Source organism: Nansenia antarctica, assembly GCF_963989245.1.
Source record: "Nansenia antarctica genome assembly, chromosome: 4".
Classification (NCBI taxonomy): Eukaryota; Metazoa; Chordata; class Actinopteri; order Argentiniformes; family Microstomatidae; genus Nansenia; species Nansenia antarctica.
Genome location: NC_137689.1, coordinates 10,866,350 through 10,886,424, shown reverse-complemented (window position 1 = coordinate 10,886,424; position 20,075 = coordinate 10,866,350). Strand labels below are relative to the sequence as shown.

At 40.7% G+C, this 20,075-nt stretch overlaps 3 protein-coding genes across 3 annotated transcripts; 2 read left to right on the top strand and 1 right to left on the bottom strand.

Moving 5' to 3' along the window:
* Positions 1-1,742: 1,742 nt before the first annotated feature.
* On the top strand, positions 1,743-2,612 carry plekhf1 (pleckstrin homology domain containing, family F (with FYVE domain) member 1; the record flags this gene model as incomplete). Its single annotated transcript, XM_080528123.1, has 1 exon — positions 1,743-2,612. The coding sequence occupies one exon, from the start codon at positions 1,743-1,745 to the stop codon at positions 2,610-2,612; it is 870 nt and encodes a 289-aa protein (XP_080384249.1).
* Positions 2,613-9,726: 7,114 nt separating this feature from the next.
* On the bottom strand, positions 9,727-12,360 carry LOC308155647 (protein C19orf12 homolog). Its single transcript, XM_080529020.1, has 3 exons — positions 12,293-12,360; positions 11,246-11,427; positions 9,727-10,577 (listed from the first exon to the last, which is right to left on the bottom strand). The coding sequence occupies exons 2-3, from the start codon at positions 11,403-11,405 to the stop codon at positions 10,312-10,314; spliced, it is 426 nt and encodes a 141-aa protein (XP_080385146.1). The 5' UTR covers positions 11,406-11,427; positions 12,293-12,360; the 3' UTR covers positions 9,727-10,311.
* Positions 12,361-15,054: 2,694 nt separating this feature from the next.
* On the top strand, positions 15,055-19,407 carry LOC308155649 (uncharacterized protein). The gene is made up of 4 exons (XM_080529022.1): positions 15,055-15,156; positions 16,677-16,835; positions 17,008-17,152; positions 19,166-19,407. Exons 2-4 carry the CDS (start codon positions 16,709-16,711, stop codon positions 19,392-19,394), a joined length of 501 nt encoding a protein of 166 aa, XP_080385148.1. The 5' UTR covers positions 15,055-15,156; positions 16,677-16,708; the 3' UTR covers positions 19,395-19,407.
* The last annotated feature ends 668 nt before the right edge of the window (positions 19,408-20,075 follow it).

Genomic DNA, 20,075 nt, shown 5'->3' with positions numbered 1-20,075 from the left:
TTTGTCCAGCTAAATGGTTAAAATGTACATTTAGATTGACAACAAAGTGGATAGTTACATTTCCACTGTTTAATTTGTATTGCAATATCCATTATGTTACATATATCTCAGTTCCTGTAATGTGTATTTTGACATGGTACAGACAATAACAATTGAGACGTTGCAAAATCTCAAAATGTTTACCACTTTTCCTGTTCGACTGCATTTTGTTTCCCGCTCAACCCACAACAAAAAGTTTATTTTTGAAAGTTTTTTTTTTTTTTTTTTTACTGTGGTGTTACATCATACATTGCCTATGACTGCCTGTGTTATTACCGGTATGTTGTCACCAAACTGAAAATCCATCACTGCCATTTGCTTTAGCTACTGTAGTTCTGCTATATTCATAGCTATATTCATGTTTGAACAAACAACACAATTATTCTAGTGAATTGAGATGTTCTATAGAAGGGTAGGCTCTCATTTTAATGGTTATTCAAAAACATGCTAACAAGTATGAAATGTGGTGCTGAAAAGATAAACAGCCAATACACACATACAATGGACAACAGTAAAACACACTACAATCTTACTTATAACACTGACACATATGGTGGCTTAAACTACATATGGTGGTTTAAACTTTAAACTACAATACATACTGTCTCCACCAGCATGATTTCAGGGTGCTCTCACATACCTGAGTACTTTTATTGTGGAATAGTTGTGAGAGCAAAATTAAATGCAGATATATGCCATTTAGCTGACACTTTTATCCAAAGCAACTTATAGTAGCCTACAATCTTATCATCAGGAAATGAATGCATGTTCAGTTGGATTCAAATCGGGTAGGTTGACTTGAGAACTTTCAGCTTTTTGGCCCTGACAAACTCCCTAGTTGCTATCGCAGTATGTTTGGGTCATTGTCTTATTGTGTGATGATGTGCCATGTACTTGAGCTAACAGGATGTTTCTGTGCACTTCAGAATACATTCTGCTGCTACTGTCAGTTGTTTTGGGGGGTTTTCTCAATTATGGTGAACATTCTTCAGTCCACAAGTCTTCCTTGGCCTGCCAGCCTGTTTGAGATTGCTGAGCTCACCAGTGCTTTCTTTAAGGTTAAGTCTAAGGTTGTATGTAAGATGTAACCATGTTGTCACAATCCATCAACATTACCCCATTGTTTACCCAGCTAGTATACATTTTTAATTCCTCTTCAAAATAATAGAATAATTAAAATGTATTGTAGCCCTAGTTTAGTTTGGCGAATTACAGTTAGTTGGAAGAAAGCCACTCTTTATCTGATTTTGTGATTCTAACTGCCACTTAGGATCTGGTTTGACATGGGTTTTCCCACTCTCTCCCCCCCCCCCTTTTCTTGCACAGCAAGTTTATCAGTAAATAATCACCCTGTTAGGAACTCCCCTTGCATAAGTGTGTCTTTAAAAAGAGTGCTGTGGCATCCGTCTTGATTTCAAAACACTTACACTGCCAAAACCAACTGCACTGCACCGTGGCCAGACGGACTCGAAGACACTTAATGCAGAGAGAGAGACATAGACTGCTTAAATAAATCACTAAGAGTGCCAGAGTATAACATTTACGGTAAGAATAACAGATTTCTAACTGTTCATGAGTTTCAACTAGAGTGAAGGCACTGGCATCTTGGACATAGCATTGAACCACTTTAACGTTTGGTATCATTTACTCATTGTGAACCTTTTGTTTATATATTGTTTTGCTGTGTCTTATTCCAGCTCACCATGGTTGACCAGCTAGCTCTCACCCATGAGAACAGAGAGCGGATCCAAGCAGTGGAGAACTCCTTTGGCCCAGCTGGAAAGTCCCTGGGTAAACTGGGCCGCGTCCTGGTGGGCGAGGGGCGACTGTGGAAACTGTCCCGACACCGCCCTCAGCTGAAAGTCTTCTTCTTGTTCAACGATGTCCTGGTGTATGGCAGCATCATCCTCCACGGACGCTGGCACAAGAACCAGCAGATCATCCCCTTAAAGGACATCCAGTTGGAAGACCTAGAGGACGGGCTCAGTATGAAGAACCAGTGGCTGATCCGCACTCCCCGCAAGTCCTTCTATGTTTCCGCCGCCTCCCCTGAGGAGAAGCGGGCCTGGATGGAGCACATCGAAGACTGCAGGTCCAAGCAGCTTCACCACGTGGGCTGCCAGCCAGGGAGCACCTTTGCCTCCACCTGGATCCCTGACCGGGCGTCCGCTATCTGCATGCGCTGTTCAGACAAGTTCGGGGTGGCCCACCGACGCCACCACTGCCGTCACTGCGGCTTCGTGGTCTGCAACGCCTGCTCCAAGAAGCGAGCGGTCATCTGCCACATATCCAGCAAGCCCGTCCGGGTCTGCAGGCTGTGCCACCTCAGTCTCCAGGAGAAGCAGGGACGGTTCCAGACACACCCGGGGGATAGCGTCCGGAAGAACTCTTCAGATGAGGACGAGCTTTCTCTGCCTGAGTACGAGGTGTCTGATGCAGAGAGTGATGAGCAGGATGAGGAACATGCACCCAGCCAGTGGGCCAACTCTCAGATATGCTCTTGGTCGCCATATGTCTACTTAAACCCTGCCCACGGAAAACCCAATATCACTGGATCGATAGAGCTATGTTAGGGCAGGGAAAATACTGACTGAAACAAGAAGGGTTTCATTCTTCAGAACAATGTCAAATCAAGAGTATCCACTACATTAGTATTCCTAATAATGTTGCGCAACATGATGTTGTATAAAGGTAAACAGTTGCAGATTGAAATATGTTTATGGCAATAGACTGCAAATGTAGATATAGGGTGGCTGAGAGAGTGGATATCTTTAAAAGAAAACTTAAAACACACCTGGCTTTTATCTAGTGTCTATGTCAACATGAACTTTTACTGTCTCCTATCTTATCTTCTACTTTAGTTTTATTGTGTTATATTTATTTTATCTATTTCATTCTACCTCTTGTTATTTAATATTGTTTTTATGTTCAGAACTTGGAGTTGCATTCAATGCATGACTTGTGCTATAAAAATAAATGTTGATTGATTGAATGATATAGGCCTACAGTAAGCCTTCATGATGATATTTCCTGGTCTATTTTTAAAACCTTAGACTTTTGATGATGGCAAACCTGTGGTGTAGGGACATTGTACTTATGCACAATTAAACAGTCTTTGTTTTCCTAAAAGGCCTATTGCACGTTATGTTGTATCTTCCGTTGCTTATTAATTTGTTTTATAAATGATGGGAGTATGTCCTACAATTAGCTGTACCCATTTTCCATGTAATAATAATAATAATAATAATAAATGGCAATGCAATGATAACTGTGCTTTGTGTGCTTTTTTGTCACAAAATCACATCAACACACACACACACACACACAGATTACGGCTGGTGTACTGGTTGTACAGTCGACAGCTTCTGCTAAGTGGAACCAAATGGAGAGACTCAGTGGGAGCAGTAAACACATAGGGGACATGCCCTCACCCTTCTATTTAAAGAGCACATGCATACACAAACATCTAATATATCAGCACTCATTTGACTGAAGAGCCATGCTAACACCTACGGTACACTCGGTAGAGTCAGCCAAGAGACAACAATACATTTACGTCAGCACACACACACACACACACACACACACACACACACACACACACACACACACACACACACACACACACACACACACACACACACACACACACACACACACACACAGTAATTTGCACTGCCAGCTAGATTGAACATCTGCCTTCCTCAATTGAATTGACTGCATTTTAACTCAGAGATAATAACTGTGTGGAGAATGCACAAATAATTCAATTCATAACTCTCTTTCAGGAAGTCAAGGCCCTTGGCTTGTCTCCATTAAATTACAGTAAGACATCTATTGTGGTTTTCTCTAAATGTAGGTAACTTTAAAACTGTCATAGTTAAATGCAAAAAGGGCAAGTCAAGGTTTGATGAAAGTGCATATTATTGCGTGATCATACTGTTCACTCCTTGAAAAAGAGGGTTATTCAGTGTGACCCTGGAGGAGAACCCTTTGAAGAACCACAGAGAACATTCTACAGGGAACCAAAAGACGTCTCCCACAGAGACGAGCCACATATGTATTTTTTTTTTAATATATAAGAGTGTACAGTATCACCAAAAGCTGTTGTTTTGAAAATTGATTGATCTCTGGATATGAAATAAAATGTAGTAAGCTTCATTCAAAAGCGGATGGGCTGAAAATGAAATGTGTAGATTAAGCAAACCCACCCGAAACTTGTAACCTACAACCTGATTTTTATCTTTGAAGAGACCTTTGCTAATAAACATAAACATCTGTCTGGAGGAAATCCGGAGAGCGATTGCAGCCGGCATCTCATAAACACACAAACACATGGTCTAAACAAGACTACGGACTTAAGTAACGTCCATTTCGATAACAAGCACCTTCCTGGTATGGGACCATTGTTATGGAAGTGATATTGCAGCTCAAAGTGCTTCAATCATTATATAATCATAATTTACTTATTTAGTCATTTAAAGGCAATATTAAAAAGATGGTAGACATATTTAATGTCAAGTTATCTATCCAACATTAGGCTGATTTGTGCATGATAGTCGCGCGTTTTGACCTAGTTCATGTCGCATTTCCCACCCGACATTCAAATGAACACAAAAAATACTTTGAAGATGAATGCATGAATATATTTAATGGTTATGACATTTGAGGTATGAGAGATCAACACATTCTCAATCATAAAGAAGGTTATCTTCGTCTTCGTCTTCCTTCAACATCTCCTCCTTAGTGGTTTCCAGGATCTCGGTAATGAACTGCTGACACTCTGGTGTCACTCCTCTGGAACAGCTGTGGTCACCAGTGGTTGCGTTCAGTCCGTATATGCTGGTAGGGCTGTCATGTCTGCAGTCATCATCCTTGCCAGATCCATTGTTGTCTGGTGTGCTCTTTTCCTCTTTAGTCTCCTGCTCACGGTCAGAGCTGCTCGCTGATGTTCTGCTCACTGGTCTCCTCCCTTTCTCCTCCTCTGACAGAGATGAGGTAGGGACACCTGGCAGCTGCCAGTCCACTGTAGCATCCTGATGGTCTTCAATGCTTCTCAGGGAGGTCCGCGAATGTGAGCTACACAAGCTTTGAGTCGTAGGTGGATGCAGGGTAGGGTCTTGTATGCAGGTAGCGCTGTCATGTCTGCAGTCATCATCCTTGCCAGATCCATTGTTGTCTGGTGTGCTCTTTTCCTCTTTAGTCTCCTGCTCACGGTCAGAGCTGCTCGCTGATCTTCCGCTCACTGGTCTCCTCCCTTTCTCCTCCTCTGACAGAGATGAGGAGGGGACACCTGGCAGCTGCCAGTCCACTGTAGCATCCTGATGGCCTTTAATGCTTCTCAGGGAGGTCCGCGAACGTGAGCTTGTGCAAGAGCTTTGAGTCGTAGTAGGTGGATGCAGGGTAGGGTCTTGTGTTGTGGTCAGCTCACAGCCTTTTTCCAGAGTCTGTTGAGCTGAAGAAGGTCGGCTGCCTTTAGACCTTTCAGGTATGACTTGACCACTGCCCTTGCTTTCTTTGTCTTTACCAGTTGTCATTTGCTTGTTGCCAGGGTCTCTTGGGTCTGGTGAGTGACCTTTTGTCTTTCGTCCAGAGGTAGGTCTGCTGTGGTTTGGTCCAGAGGTAGGTCTGCTGTGGTTTGGTCCAGAGGTAGGTCTGCTGTGGTTTGGTCCAGAGGTAGGTCTGCTGTGGTTTGGTCCAGAGGTAGGTCTGCTGTGGTTTGGTTCAGAGGTAGGTCTGCTGTGGTTTGGTCCAGAGGTAGGTCTGCTGTGGTTTCGTCCAGAGGTAGGTCTGCTGTGGTTATCATTTGCGTTAGGCATATCAGTCGAGTCGGAGTGTCGTCTTTCCTTTCTCTTTCCAAAACATCCTCCACAGCAAGTGAGGAGGGCAGCCAGCTTCAAAAATGCAAAAAATGCATTTGTTTTCTTCTTTCCCTTGTTCTCATTGTCTTCCTTCAGACCTTCATGCCCTTGGGGGGCATTTGGGTCACTTTGGGTTTGATTCATCTGATCACGTTATGTGAGTCTTCTCATAAAGTCAACTTTCTATACTGTAAAAGCAAGAGGCGATAGTTCTCAAGAGGCGATGCTCTGAAATGACCTGTTTTTTAGAATGCAACAGCTATGATGTTCTTTTTAATTATTGATGACATCATAATAGGCCTATTGCATCATAATAGCTGTCACTGGCTGAGTTTGTAAATTTGCTCTGGAAATCTGATGGATGGAATGCCTCTTGTCCAATCACAAACAGTTTCATTGAAAAACATAACATGTGTTTTGCTCATGTTCATGATTCATAGTTGGATTTGTTTGCCTGTATTTTAGACACACACACACACACACACACACACACACACACAGTAAATCAGTAACATACAGGTAATACCGGGTATATCCAGTAAATCATCCAAGAGAAGGTTCTTGTCTAACTTCACTTTTGAACAACAATTCCATTGCACTCATAGTCAACATCATCTATCATTAACACTTAATTTGAAACATAATTACTCTGGTTATGTAAATTCAGAAAATAACTGTCAACATATCATTGAATTGTGTGATGATATTTGGACTAGCGAGTAAGCTAGCAAATCTTGTACTGATGCCAAATCTTCCACCAAGCAAAAAGCTGTTGAACTGCTTTGTCAGTAACTCATAATCCTTGGGATCTTCCACAACAATGTTTCAGAAACTAGTGACATCATAACCTCATCATAACCTGGTTTTTCCATCCTGGGTGCCAATGTTGACCTATAAGGAACAAGGAAATGTTGAGAGATGTTATTGTTTCGAGGACCTCTGTAAATGCACATGGCACACACATGTGTGAAGTTTGAGAGAATGGAATTGTATCAATTTCATAAGATGTTTCACTGACATTTGAAGTTTATGACTTTATGATATAGTAAAAACTTAAGAGCACATGAACAGCAACATTACACTCACTTTGGTTACAGTGTGGGACTTGGGTCCCAGTTACATCAATTCAGATAATGAATAATGAATGATATGACAGTCTGCTCAGTTCAAAATGCATTAACAATTGTCTCATTTTGTGTTATACAGTATTTAATCATTTCACATCTGCAACTGTCTATAGGGAGTAGGGGCTTGGGGTTGTTCCTGGCTGAATAGGACCTGTTTCCCAGCCCCCCCCCCCCCCCCATGTAGGGGGTAGTTGACATATTGGTCTCTAAAAAAGCAGCACACTCTGCTTACAGAGGAAGTAATCAATCAGTTGTTTCAACCCACATAACGACACATTAACGCTGGCTTGACAGCCTTAAACCATGCATGCCCATGTACAAAACACACTTTTGAACATGCATTTTCACTGTAGCAGAGGAAGATATTTGATTTCATGTAATACTGTGTCTCAGACAGTTGGTAAAACCCATCAAATGGTTTCGGGGGAAACAGGGCAGGTCATCGTCATCTTGTGGTTATTCAATAGAACTGCCGACACGTCATGACGTCATTCCCTCTGACGTACTATGCAATCTCTGAGAACTTTGTTTAACAGTATAGACACTTTGTTTGTCTAGTATAGACATAGATACTATGCTAAGCTATTGTGGTGGAAAACCCCCATGTCTGTTCATACATTTCTTCTCAGCACAAAAAAATGTCAACGGTCACGTAGGTTGATATCCAGATTGTATCAAACAATTATACAGGTGTGGTTCACGTCATGGAAAATTACTTGTGCCACCTTGTTGCCTTCTATTTGGTCAATAGTATAGAACAGGAGGTAGGAGGCACCTGAAGATAACCAATCAATGAGTTTAGGCTCTGTGACAAACCAGACCTACTATGAAAATGTATTTAACACTATGAAGGATTGTATGAAGTTCAGTTGCTCTGCAGACCAACTCCGGGACTTTGTAATCGATAAAGACCTGTATTGCATCTGATAACTCTGGTCTCCTGGGGTCTCTTTGAATTCAACCACACTATTCTCTAACTTTACCAATATGGAATATTCTTTAGTCCCTTGCTACCCTCAGACATCACAGTAATATAATGGCATGGTCAGTAGAACAAAGCAAATCAGTCAGAACACTTTGTTGGAGGCTACAGTTTCAATACAAAAAGTAAAACATAAACGACTGGTATATTAACATCAGGGACGGCTGGTATCAATGGGCTAGCAGGGCTAAGCCCCCCCTATCTTTTACAATAAATATGAGAAAGTTATTAAATTAAAGAAATATTAAAATATTAATACAACGTAGAGCAGAAACAGCACCGAATAGTCACAAAAAACTCAGGATATATCTAAATGGGCAGATTTTTTACAGCCCAAACTCCTAGCATCATCTTCCAATCATTGTTATCACATCATGATTGACAGGTGTGTTGGCGCCGCTCCCAAACATTTGGGCTAAATTAATTCAGCCCAGGCTGCCTTTTGACCAATGACAGGGCGTAGCAGTACACTAGCAGTACAGTGAGAGCAGGCCGACTGTAGGGGGGAGAAGAGTAGTGAAGTGAAGCGGCAATTGCGGGTATTAGCATGCTAAACGAGGTGGATTATTTACTTTCTCATCCATTTTCGTTAATGTAGGAACAATTGGAATTGAAGAGACGGGGGCACATCGTCCAAACGGTGTTCAAATAACACAAAAGGTCAAACGACAAAACCGTAAATGTTGTGTTCATGGTTTCAACGAAAGGGCTGGCTAACAGCAAGTGTAGCTAAGTGCAAGTGAACATTTCCCGATGATCTGCAAAGAGAAACTGAAAGGGGAGCTGATGGTGATGTACAGTAGTGTGGAGTTTGTGGGTTTAACATCTGCAATGTCACTTTTGAGGATGATTACTGAGAACACTTTCAGAACACTTTTTCGGAGACATTGAAATTGAATAAATAGCCATCACAACCTCTATGACATCGGCAGAGTCAGAGAGGTGTTTCAGTACACTTAAGAGGATCAAATCATTTCTCAGAAGTACTATGTTTTCCTGCTGGTCTCGCTGCCTGGGTTTGAACAGACTTTGGGATCAGCTACAACATCTCCATAGCCTACGCTACATTATAACTTTGCATCCTCTGAACAAAATTCGCTAACAGCATTTAAATAGTTTCAGAATAAAAGTCAGAAAAAAAAGTTTCAGAATAAAAGTCCGAAAAGAAAAGTTTCAGAATAAAAGTTCGAAAAGAAAAGTTTCAGAATAAAAGTCTGAAAAAAAAAGTTTCAGAATAAAAGTCTGGGGGAAAAAGGTTTCAGAATAAAAGTCTCAAAAAAGTTTCAAACTGATGTTGCAAAAGGTCAAAACTAAATCTGCATTTACTTCCCTGTGTTTAAATGAGTCCTCTTGCTCCTCTATATTTGACCTACTCTACATTTTCATAGCCTTATTGTAACATGTATTCTTACCAGTAGCAGCTAGTCAAAACCATATCATTTACTGCTTTTTATAAAGCGATAAAAGTAATATTGAGCAGAATTAAGTTCAGCCTACTGGTCCGGCCCTCCACAATAGTCCCGGTTTCTCATTAAAGCGCTATACAAATAAACGTTATTTATATATATTTATTATATATATATATATATATATATATATATATATATATATACACACAGTCAACAGAGAGCACCAGGGCCTGTGTATCATGGGAATAATGTTGGATACAAATTTTATTAAATTTTTCATAATTTTCACAACCCTTTCAGAGCATGACACAGCATAACAATGTATATACCATGTATATCACAGTATATGTATATAAAAATGTATATACCAGCCATTGTGTCAAATACACAAATTACTTTCACAATGATTATGGTTACATTCTACATTAGCAGCAGAGAATATCAAGGCCTGTTTCAAAGGGGGACTATACTGTATAATATAATCACTGAGTGCAGTGTTTGATCTGATAAAGTGTCATCTGATAAATTGATAGTCTACAGACAAAATGCATGGTTTAAATTGAACAGTTAATTGAATAGTTGAACAATATTACATTTGTACATTTATGCAGATAGAATTGGTGGTGTTAGATGACTTTCTGGTCTGACACTATCCACAATTTATTAAAGTTGTAAGGCCTCTGCAAGTTAACCTATAAAATAAGTTAAATTTTTTCAGCCTCTCAAAAATAAGCTTACGTTTCATGTGTCAGATGTCAGTTGTGACTGACTTGTCAGATGTCAGTGCTCGTCAACTCTTCATGATGAACAAAAGTACAAAAGTCACTATTGTCCGTGGCAGCATATAGGTGAGTTCTTAGGAGATCCTTAATTGATCGTCTTTACTCTGGACATCAATCCCCATAACGCACCTCTGCTCTCAGCTCCTTGGTGATGTAATTGAGCAGGGCGGCAGCGACCTGCTGCTGGAGAGTGGCATTGCCCATGACCAGGGCGGTCAGCTGGGCCAGGTCTGTCCAGTTCAGACAGCCCAGAACGGCCATGATGTCAGTATAGAGTAGCTGCTGCTGCTGGGGAGGCAGCTCCATGATGATCTGAGGGAGAGGTTTGAACTGTCCACTGGTCATCCAGCATCCCAGCAGGCCACCCACTGCGCCACCTGTAACAGAGAGGAGTAACAACACACGTGAATACTATGTATGCCCTGTGGCCTGGGGTCAGTGGTCTAGTACCATGGCCTACAGTTCACAGTCACACATATGCCCAACCATGTCGGCATGGAACATGTCTCGAATCCGGCCCATGCCCTGCTGACATAACCTCTGTCTTTCTCTACTATCTCTATCCAATAAATAAAAACAACTGAAAAGAATGAGAGTGGGACTGCCACACTCCAAAAAATAACCTTTAAAAAATGAATACATGTCTACAGTGTATTCTACAATTATGTACACTTAGCAGTGTATTATTACTATTAGAATGCTTTAGTGGTGAGATTTTGAGACCTATGTTCTATCTAGAAGGTCAAGGGTTATGTTCCTAATTCTGTCTGAGTTATGTTTTAGGCATGGTCCAAGATCTACATGCTTTAGCCAACTCATGACTATGCTATCATGCCAAACATACAGTAGAAAAACAGTTTTACTACTACTACTACTACTACTACTACTACTACTACTACTACTACTACTACTACTACTACTACACAGCCTATAATGAATCGTGTAGCTGCATTAAATGCACATAATATGAAAGAAAAGGTATGGTGTCGCACTGTGTTTAAAGTATGGTAAAGCATGTCCTGATTTGTGTTGCTATGATCCTTACCAACAGCAAGTCCTGGGGGACCACCAAGAAGCCCCCCTAAAAACGCAGTCCCGCCTGCCAATACCGCTCCTGTCGCAGAATGCTTCACTGCAACTTTTATTTGTTGATTTGTTGATAGATTGCAGCATAGTCGCATGACATCGTCTATACGTGAAATCATTGTGGCATTACAGATGTCCTCCCTAGTGTGATAAGAGAGACCAGACATCAGTCAACAGAGCAGTCACAAAAACAGTGAGATTGAATGCCACTATTCTACACCAAGACGTGAGCTTAGAATGAGAAGGTTCTATCTCCGTCTAGGGTAGTTCAGAGATATTGAGTGTCAAAGTTTTTACATTCCATTATGTTTTGTGAGATGGAACCTTTGTATTTTATGAATTACTAACTCAAAAATTTCAACATTTTAAAAACAACACCACACAGGCATTAATAAACACCTAATGGATCAGATTATGTAAAAAACTAAATTTTGACAAAAATGGAGATAGAACCTTATAATTCTAACGTCACGAAGAGATACAGTCAAGTATATCCTGCCATCTACTGGAATATAACTAGTACTACAACTGCTGAGAGGCAACGAAAATGGAATGGACCTGGTTCACGTTTAGTCACTTTGAACCTAGCAGCTTGACATTTACTACTCAAAAATAACCTACAGCAACATGAAAGATATCTTTTTCAAAAAAAAAAAAATCCACATTATCCACCACGTTTAGGGCAGACTACTTGGGGATATTGGATAGCCTTCTCTGAATATCAGAGAGAGAATCCCACTAAAAAATAACTCGCTAAATGACGTTTTACTCGTCCGTCTTTTAGACAGTAGTATGTATAGGTATGCTTCTTCATATCTTAATAGACACGCTTGTTTCTCTTTGCATTATTGTTCTGCCATGTGCTGTGGACTGTCATCGACTTTACTTTCGTTCCCTTCTCTTGCATTGCGATACCTTTACAAAACATCCACATCATAGGCTACAGCAGATCAGTGGCAAATCATCAATAAAGCTTATAGTATAAACCTTGAGACGAGTCCCTTACCGTGGATCCTTGGTGAGGATGATGTGTGTTTCTGAAATGTTATTATTGCATGTATGACCGCGCTGAACGGTGGCATGGCGAGTTGTGACTAGTCGCTACTTCCTGATATTGATAACCACCCCCCAAAAAATAATAATAATCATATTCATATTCAATGTAGGCCTACTTCTCCCCACAGCAGGCCGACTATTTACAACATAATCATTTTACGTTTCGGATGCACAGTTTAATTGTAGGCTGAGTTCAAAGCTGAATGTTCATGACATTGATAGTAAGTATTCTAAGTAACATTGTTTTTGTTGCAAACGTTGTTGTTGCAAAACAATCTATCGATGTTAATGCGTACACGGTGATGTTGGCTTATAGGAAAAATGCTATGAATCAAATCAAAGTGTTATATAATAGGTCAGTTCCAAGAAGGGCACTTGATCTTATGACACAGCTCGGCCAAAAACATTGAGAACACACGTTCCCCCCTAGGCCTACGTAGGCGAGTGACTCCCAGGGTTGCCAGATGGGATTGACAATTTCCAGCCTAACCACAGTCTAAAAACCGCTCAATCCACCAAAAAAACAGCCCAAAACCTATTATTGTCAGAAAAACGCAAATTGCTATTGGGCAGGTGCCCATCTCCTGCCCCTAAACTGTATGTCTGTTGCCAATGATGTTTGTAAAATAAAAAATAAACACCTGCACATTGTATGTAGCTACTAGGCCCTAGTAGAATGGTGGACTGATGATTCACATGCTTATATATAGCATTTAAATGTATTGATTGTAAGTCGCTTTGGAATAAGGCGTCTGCTAAATGCCAAAAATGTAAATGTAAATGTCTGAGTGTGTGTCTGAATGTGTGTCTGAGTGTGTGTCTGAATGTGAGTCTGAGTGTGTGTCTGAGTGTGTGTCTGAGTGTGTGTCTGAGTGTACACGGGGGTCAGACACAGGCCAGAGGTCAAGTTGTGTGTGGGACAACTCATTGACCCTGATGTTGACCGTGTGTTTGTGTGTGTGTGTGTGTGTGTGTGTGTGTGTGTGTGTGTGGTGTTTTCCAGTAGTGCTCCCATGCCCTCCCAGAATGAGGAAGTCCTGTGCTGTGCATACTAGACATTTTACACATTTCTGAATCTCTTCCTTGAGTCAGACGAAACTCTCAACTTCCTTGAGTAGTTTTTTTCGATAATGTTTCCCTCGCTTTCTCTCTCTTAACCATGATGTTGACCCCCTCTCTGTGTGTGTGTGTTTGCGTGTGTGTTTGCGTGTGTGTGTGTGTGTGTGTGAGGTGTTTACCAGTAGCGCTATCGTGCCCTCCCTCTCTCAACTTCCTTGAGTCATATAATAATAATAATAATAATAATAACTTTTTATTTGTATATTGCTTTTCCTGCAAACGTTGCAGCTCAAAGTGCTCCAATCATTATATAATAATAATTTAATTAGTTAGTCATTTAAAGGCAATATTAAAAAGATGGGTTTTTAGTCTTGACTTGAACATATTTGCTGAGGTTGCATCCCTAATGTAAACTGGCAGTGCATTCCACAATCTGGGTGCATAAAATGAGAATGCAGCCTCACCAAATCTCTTCTTTTGTACATGTGGTACACAGAGAAAACCAGCGTCAGAAGACCTGAGAGCTCTATTGGGCTGATATGCTAGCAAAAGGTCTCTCAGATATTCTGGTGCTGTGCCAGTGAGAGCTTTAACAAGCAGAAGGATCTTGAAATCTATTCTGAACCTAGCAGGAAGCCAGTGTAGAGTCTCTAAAATAGGAGTTATGAGCTCTTCTACTTGTTTTGTTGTTTTGCTTGTCAATAATTACCTTTGCACAGTGGACGAGCTTCAGCACTAAGACTGTACACGGGGGTCAGACACAGACAACCATAGGATACCCCTTACATTTAGACAAGGGGACACAGTCAATCAACCACCTGCTTCAGTGCAACAAGAATTGGGTTAACTAGTTCCTATGATTAAGTAAGTGACTACAGGTGATCAGAATCAGATACCTGGTTGAAAGTAAAATACTTTGAGCATCCCTGCATATATATACATGAAAACACAAAAAGGGCATATCAATTCAGCACATTTATTTATACATTACTTGACACCATGATGTCAATGGGAAAAGAGCGGCGCAATGCTACCAGCGATAATTTCAAAACGGAGATAACCGAGGCTGCGTTCGTAAACACGCTCTGGAAATCTGATCACCACTCATGGAAAGCCTCTTGTCCAATCAAATTACGTGGTCCCTTTATGACGTTACACCTAGTGTGCGTTCCGGTGCTCTCAGAGCAAAATTACGAACGCAGCCCAAGAAACGAGAGGAAACAAGTAAACTCCGACATGGATATAACGATTGTGCGCATGCGACAACGTCCAACTATTAAGTGTTAAATTATATTATATTATAGGTTAAAAATACGGGAGATTTATGGGAAAATATTTAAACGGGAGCACAGCGGGAAATAAAGGTAAAATACGGGAGAATCCCGGGAAAAACGGGAGGGTTGACAGGTATGTACTAGGGTGTGTGTTTTAACTTCACGCATTTTGTAACTTTCAGACACTTTCAGACATTTTGATGCCGCCTAAATGCTATTTATCTTCTAGCCCAACCACCCAAATGCATTTTTTTTTCCGGCCCAGTGTTGTCAAAAGTAGCCCATTCGGCGGGTTGACCCGTCCAATCTGGCAACCCTGCCTTCGAGATGGGTTTGGTTACCAACATAAGGGGGGAGGATCTTCTGTGTTCATAAACAAGTCAGAGAGAATCAAAACAATCTCAAAACAGTTACATAGTTTCCTTCTGTCCGACGACTACCACCGTTGTATTTCCTGATTTTTTACCATCTACCTTGACAAGTAAGAAAATAATAGCCTAGGGCTATAATAGCCTTGTCATATCTTACATTTAACGAGCAATTCGTGTCTGTGATCTATTATTCTTTTTTATGTTTATATTATTATTTATATGTTAGTAGACAACTTTACAAAAACATTGGTGAAGAAATGTCTTGATAAGGAATTTATTCCAATATTGGCCAAATAATATGCCCTGACTATTGTGTCTATTGATCTTGCGTTGTCTGGAGTTTTCATGTTTTCAGACGGCTACACCCAAATGTCACACCAGTAATATAGGCTCTCTCTCATAGTGTCGGCTGTCGATTTGGCAGATTTAATGCAGTTTATTCATTCTTCGCATGTGAAGAATGAACAGATCTATAGTTACACTATATATTTTGAGTTTTTTTTTATTTCATGATTAGCATATCGTGAGCTTAGAATGATAAGGTTCTATCTCCGTTTAGGGTAGTTCAGAGATATTGAGCGTCAACGTTTTTACATTCCATTATGTTTTGTGAGATGGAACCTTTGTATTTTATGAATTACTAACTCAAAAATGTCAACATTTTAAGAATAACACCACACAGGCATTAATAAACACCTAATGGATCAGATTATGTAAAAAAAAAACTAAATTTCGACAAAAATGGAGATAGAACCTTATAATTCTAACGTCACGATATAGGCCTACTGTTATGATTGATGATATACTGACGAGGATTCTGTTTGTTGAGCAACGTGTGCTGCAGGCAGACTTGTGACCAGAACGACAAACACTGGGATGTCTGGAAAAAGCCCATGTTCTCGAAGGATATTGTTTTTCCCCACTTGTCTAAAATATGATATCCCAGCTATTACATAGTTTATCTTTGAGAGGCATAACAAAGCATGTCCATGTTCAGTTTTTCTATAACAAATTGTTTGATGTAATTGTTGACATTTCATAAGCCTACATAATCTATATCAGTGCTATAAGACTCCAGAAACGGAGAAAAAGCTTTTTCCACATGTTCTGTCCTTAAAAGTGTAACCTATTCAGTCCATTCACTCAGCAATCAGCTCATTCAAATGTATCATATTAATTTAGGTTGTGCATTCGGATTTAGGCTTAAAATGAGCTTGTCAGAAGGGATGCTATGTCTTCCGGCCAGCAGGGGGCGTGTTGTTCCAATGTGCTAGCAGGGCCAATAACTCTGGACTGATGTGATATGAGGAGTCACCTTAGTTATATTTTCTGTTAATGTAGTTATTAAACTATACCTTTGTAGTCAAAAGATGACAGATTGGTAGAAAAAAGGTTACCTTCCAGGTCCCCCACATTGCAGTCGCCCTGCAAATGTATTAGATCTCAAGGCCTGGATAAGTGTTCGACATCTCAGAGACCACATCGATATGATATAACAATTCGCTGATATGTGTGGCCCACCAGCAATGTAGACAACATGAAATGCAACCTTCGTCTGAGTGAGACAGTTCCAAAATGTCATTTCAATGGCGTCCCTCAGGGGCTGACATCACACTCCCCTTCTGTGCAGACTGATCCAGAGGGAGCCAGAACATCTCCACAATGATCGCAAAGATATTTGCCCATCTGATTGGAATCCCAGATGAAGACTTAACCAGCCCCAAGGATGTCACCTATGAGGAACTCATTGAGTTTGAAGAGGGAGGATGGGTCATCATTGACATTCAAGGTAAGCTGACAATTCAGTTTGTAGGAATCCCAATTAACCTTAAACTGGTATGGACTGGTATTATTATCTGGAGCTTTTGTAGATAGTAGGCTAGATTGAATTGAGGCTATAATGGACTCTCACATAGCGTGAGCTTTGTATCAGTTTTGTAAATGTATAACAACGTTTACAGAGAACCACTGCCTGGACCCCCCTAAGGTGCACTGCCTGGAGAACCTGTTGATCGAGCACCCCAGTATGTCTGTGTACGAGATGAGAGGTCAAATGAGCGACGAAGATGACCAAGGCTCAGATGAAGATGAGGAAGACTCCCTCAGGTCAGTTTTCATCAACCCAGGGGTCCATCTCATCAGTAGATATGGTCACTAAACCATAAAGTGCTAAAGGGCATTGACTTCCAACTGTGTACTGGAGAATGAGTAGATAACTTCAGACTATCACTAAGGCAAGTGTAACACCAGGTTAAGATGGTAAACAAGTTGAAATATCCACACCATTGAATTGCTAGCTTTCAGTAACGTCCTGTAGCTGGTTTCCATCTGATATTTCCATGAGTGTCACGTGTGTTAGCAATACAGAGGACGCAGGTCCTACAGTTGTGTGAGCTCGGAGTGCGGGGACCATACGTTTAATCTAACATTGTGAATGAATTCCAAAGATAAGGGATACTCTACCATTTACTGCATTTTTTTTTACCCAACACACATACACAGTTCACTAAAAAAGGAGGACCAATGCACTCTTCATACATTTAAAATGGCTTTATTTATTCTGGCATGTTTAATACTACAAACACTATAAAAACATGTTTCGGCATGGCCTTCATTGGGGAGTATAATTGCACAGTCAGAAAATGCACAGTAGATGGCAGCAAAGTTACCACAGTTTAATCAAACTATAACCCTCCAGGAAAGCTGTTTAGCTGTCTAAAGATGGTCACCTTTTTTAATAGTGGCTGGACTATGATCAACACCCATAGCTTGTATGGAGGTAGGATTGCTTTGTTGTAAAGACTTTTATTGTCCTCCTGCCATAGAGTGGTCCTCATTACCTACACGTATGGCATATTTATGCTCAGCCTCTTTGTCCCTCCAATAAAGAACATGTTGCACTGTGGACATTCCAATCTGCAAATGGCATTAGTGGTTTTACAGTTAATTAAATGCTTGACTTACTGCGTTAGAGGCTATGTCAACAAAATCCTTTTTCTGTGCAATATTTCTCCAATGGTTGCACTGGCTGTATTTGAAAGTGCCCCTTGGTTTATGGTCTAGCCATGTCATTTGCGAGTCATCAGGATGGTAGCTGTGGACTAGTTTGACATTTAAGGTAGGACATCTCATAAAGCTTATGACTGGTGGTTCTACATAGGCTTTGCATAGTAGTGGGTCACTCTGCATACTCCACCAATTATTCTAATGTACTCTGCTTCAATGCGATATTTAGTAACAAAGTACACTCTCACTGGGGCATCCCGGGGGGCTTCACTCTGCAACAGGTCAGCTCCATCAAGTCATCAGGCCCTTGTCCCCACGTAACTCGGACTGCTGTAACCTGACACAAGAAGTGATTCTCTATTCTATACTCTGTAGTCTGTTTCTTGGTTGCAAATTCTGTCGAGTCTTTGGAATTGGCCAAAAGGAATGTTCTTTCTTAAGCCTGGGATGGAAACTCTCTGGCCTCAAAATAGTATTCCCATCAGTACACTTCTTGAAGATGGATGTGTGCAAAAAAACCTTCATCGTTTTTACTGATATCAAGATCCCAAAATTGTATGGGATTGTTCCTGTTCTCAAGAGTTAGTTTGATCTTAGGGGGAATGCGTATTGATGAAAGGTATTGATGAAAGGAAATCACCTAATATTCTGAGCCAGACCAGACCAGATAGACATCAATCGATGTAGCGTCTCCACCATATAACCCAGTCAAGATTGTTTTTATTTTTTGCCACTCCCCCTTTTTAATCAGGGTTTATTGGAGCGTGGTTTGTTAAAGGAAGATATGTCTCACTGTGTAATTATACTCCCCGACTAAGGCTGGGCCAAAATGCATCAGAGTTTTAGTGTTTGTTGTGTTAAAGCCATTTTAAATTTACGAAGAGACCCTTGGTCCTCCTTACTTTGATGATGACCAATTAACCAATTTACCGAAGAGCACCTTCAATCTACCAAGACTACCCCAGTATATCCCCGCAGCAATTCTCTCCCTTCTGTTTCTTTCTACACATACAGTTATTAGCGGTCACCATTTTCAGGCAGGCAGTGGGTAGAGAACTAGTGACTGCCAATCTCATCCAAATAGACAAGTGTGTCTCTGCTATCCTCCTGCAGGCCTGTGCCAGTCAAACAACATTTATCCTGGAGGCTGGCAGCATGGGGCATCCCCCTTCCAAGCAATGTCCACCTGCTCGCCGTGCAACGGACAAGGGACCACACAGAGCGTAAGAGGCTGACCAGGAGTGCTTTCCAGAGGCAGAACCTCGCCAGAGTACGTTTCTCCCCTTCCGAGAGACGCTACGGTCACTTCAAACAGCCCAGCCTGCGCCTCTACAACTACTGAGCGTCACCGACCACAGAGCTGTTTGCAACCACTGAAAATGAGTCATCAACTGAGTATGTATTGAGTTAACACACGTTTGAACAAGAGAAAATAGCTTTGATAGAGGTTTGTGTATGACAGGTCTTATCACTGGCATATCACTGTTCACAATGTGAGATGGTTCAGATGAAAACGAAAAACGTCAATGATTGTATTGCATTTAAAGTAGTGTATGAGGTGCAACATACGTACATTTTGATAGGATCGCTTTCAGCTACGAATAGTACTGGGTGCCTAAGATGTAGATATGTTGTTGTGACCGGTGCTTTACAAAAGTTTATAATTTCATACCTAAAACAATGTACTTGTAATGTTATATGAGGACATTGGACCTCTTTCTCTCGATTGTAAGGTTAAAATCTTAAGGTATGTCTTTCTTACAGAACAAACCAATGTTATGTAAGGACTACCAAACCACTGTCTAAAAGGTTTTGAGTGTTGTTTGCTTGTTTTATTAAGCTTGCTTTGTTGCTACAGGCCCTGTTTGTAAATATAACTAAATGTGATTTTGTATCTCAGTGTATATTTGTGAAATGTAAAAAGAAAAAAAATATTTGGTTTTGGTTTTTATTTGGTTTTGTTCAATGTCTGTTGTATTAAAAAGAAAACATGAGACATCTATTCTTGTTACAAATGTACAGT

Bases quoted from the DNA above. Each gene is read 5' to 3' on its own strand.
- LOC308155647 (XM_080529020.1), bottom strand. From the start codon at position 11,405: ATGATTTCACGTATAGACGATGTCATGCGACTATGCTGCAATCTATCA. The intron at 10,578-11,245 runs GTAAGGATCATA...TCTCTGTTACAG, and splicing joins TCCCCCAGGACTTGCTGTTG to GTGGCGCAGTGGGTGGCCTG.
- LOC308155649 (XM_080529022.1), top strand. From the start codon at position 16,709: ATGATCGCAAAGATATTTGCCCATCTGATTGGAATCCCAGATGAAGAC. The intron at 16,836-17,007 runs GTAAGCTGACAA...CAACGTTTACAG, and splicing joins GGTCATCATTGACATTCAAG to AGAACCACTGCCTGGACCCC. The intron at 17,153-19,165 runs GTCAGTTTTCAT...ATCCTCCTGCAG, and splicing joins GATGAGGAAGACTCCCTCAG to GCCTGTGCCAGTCAAACAAC.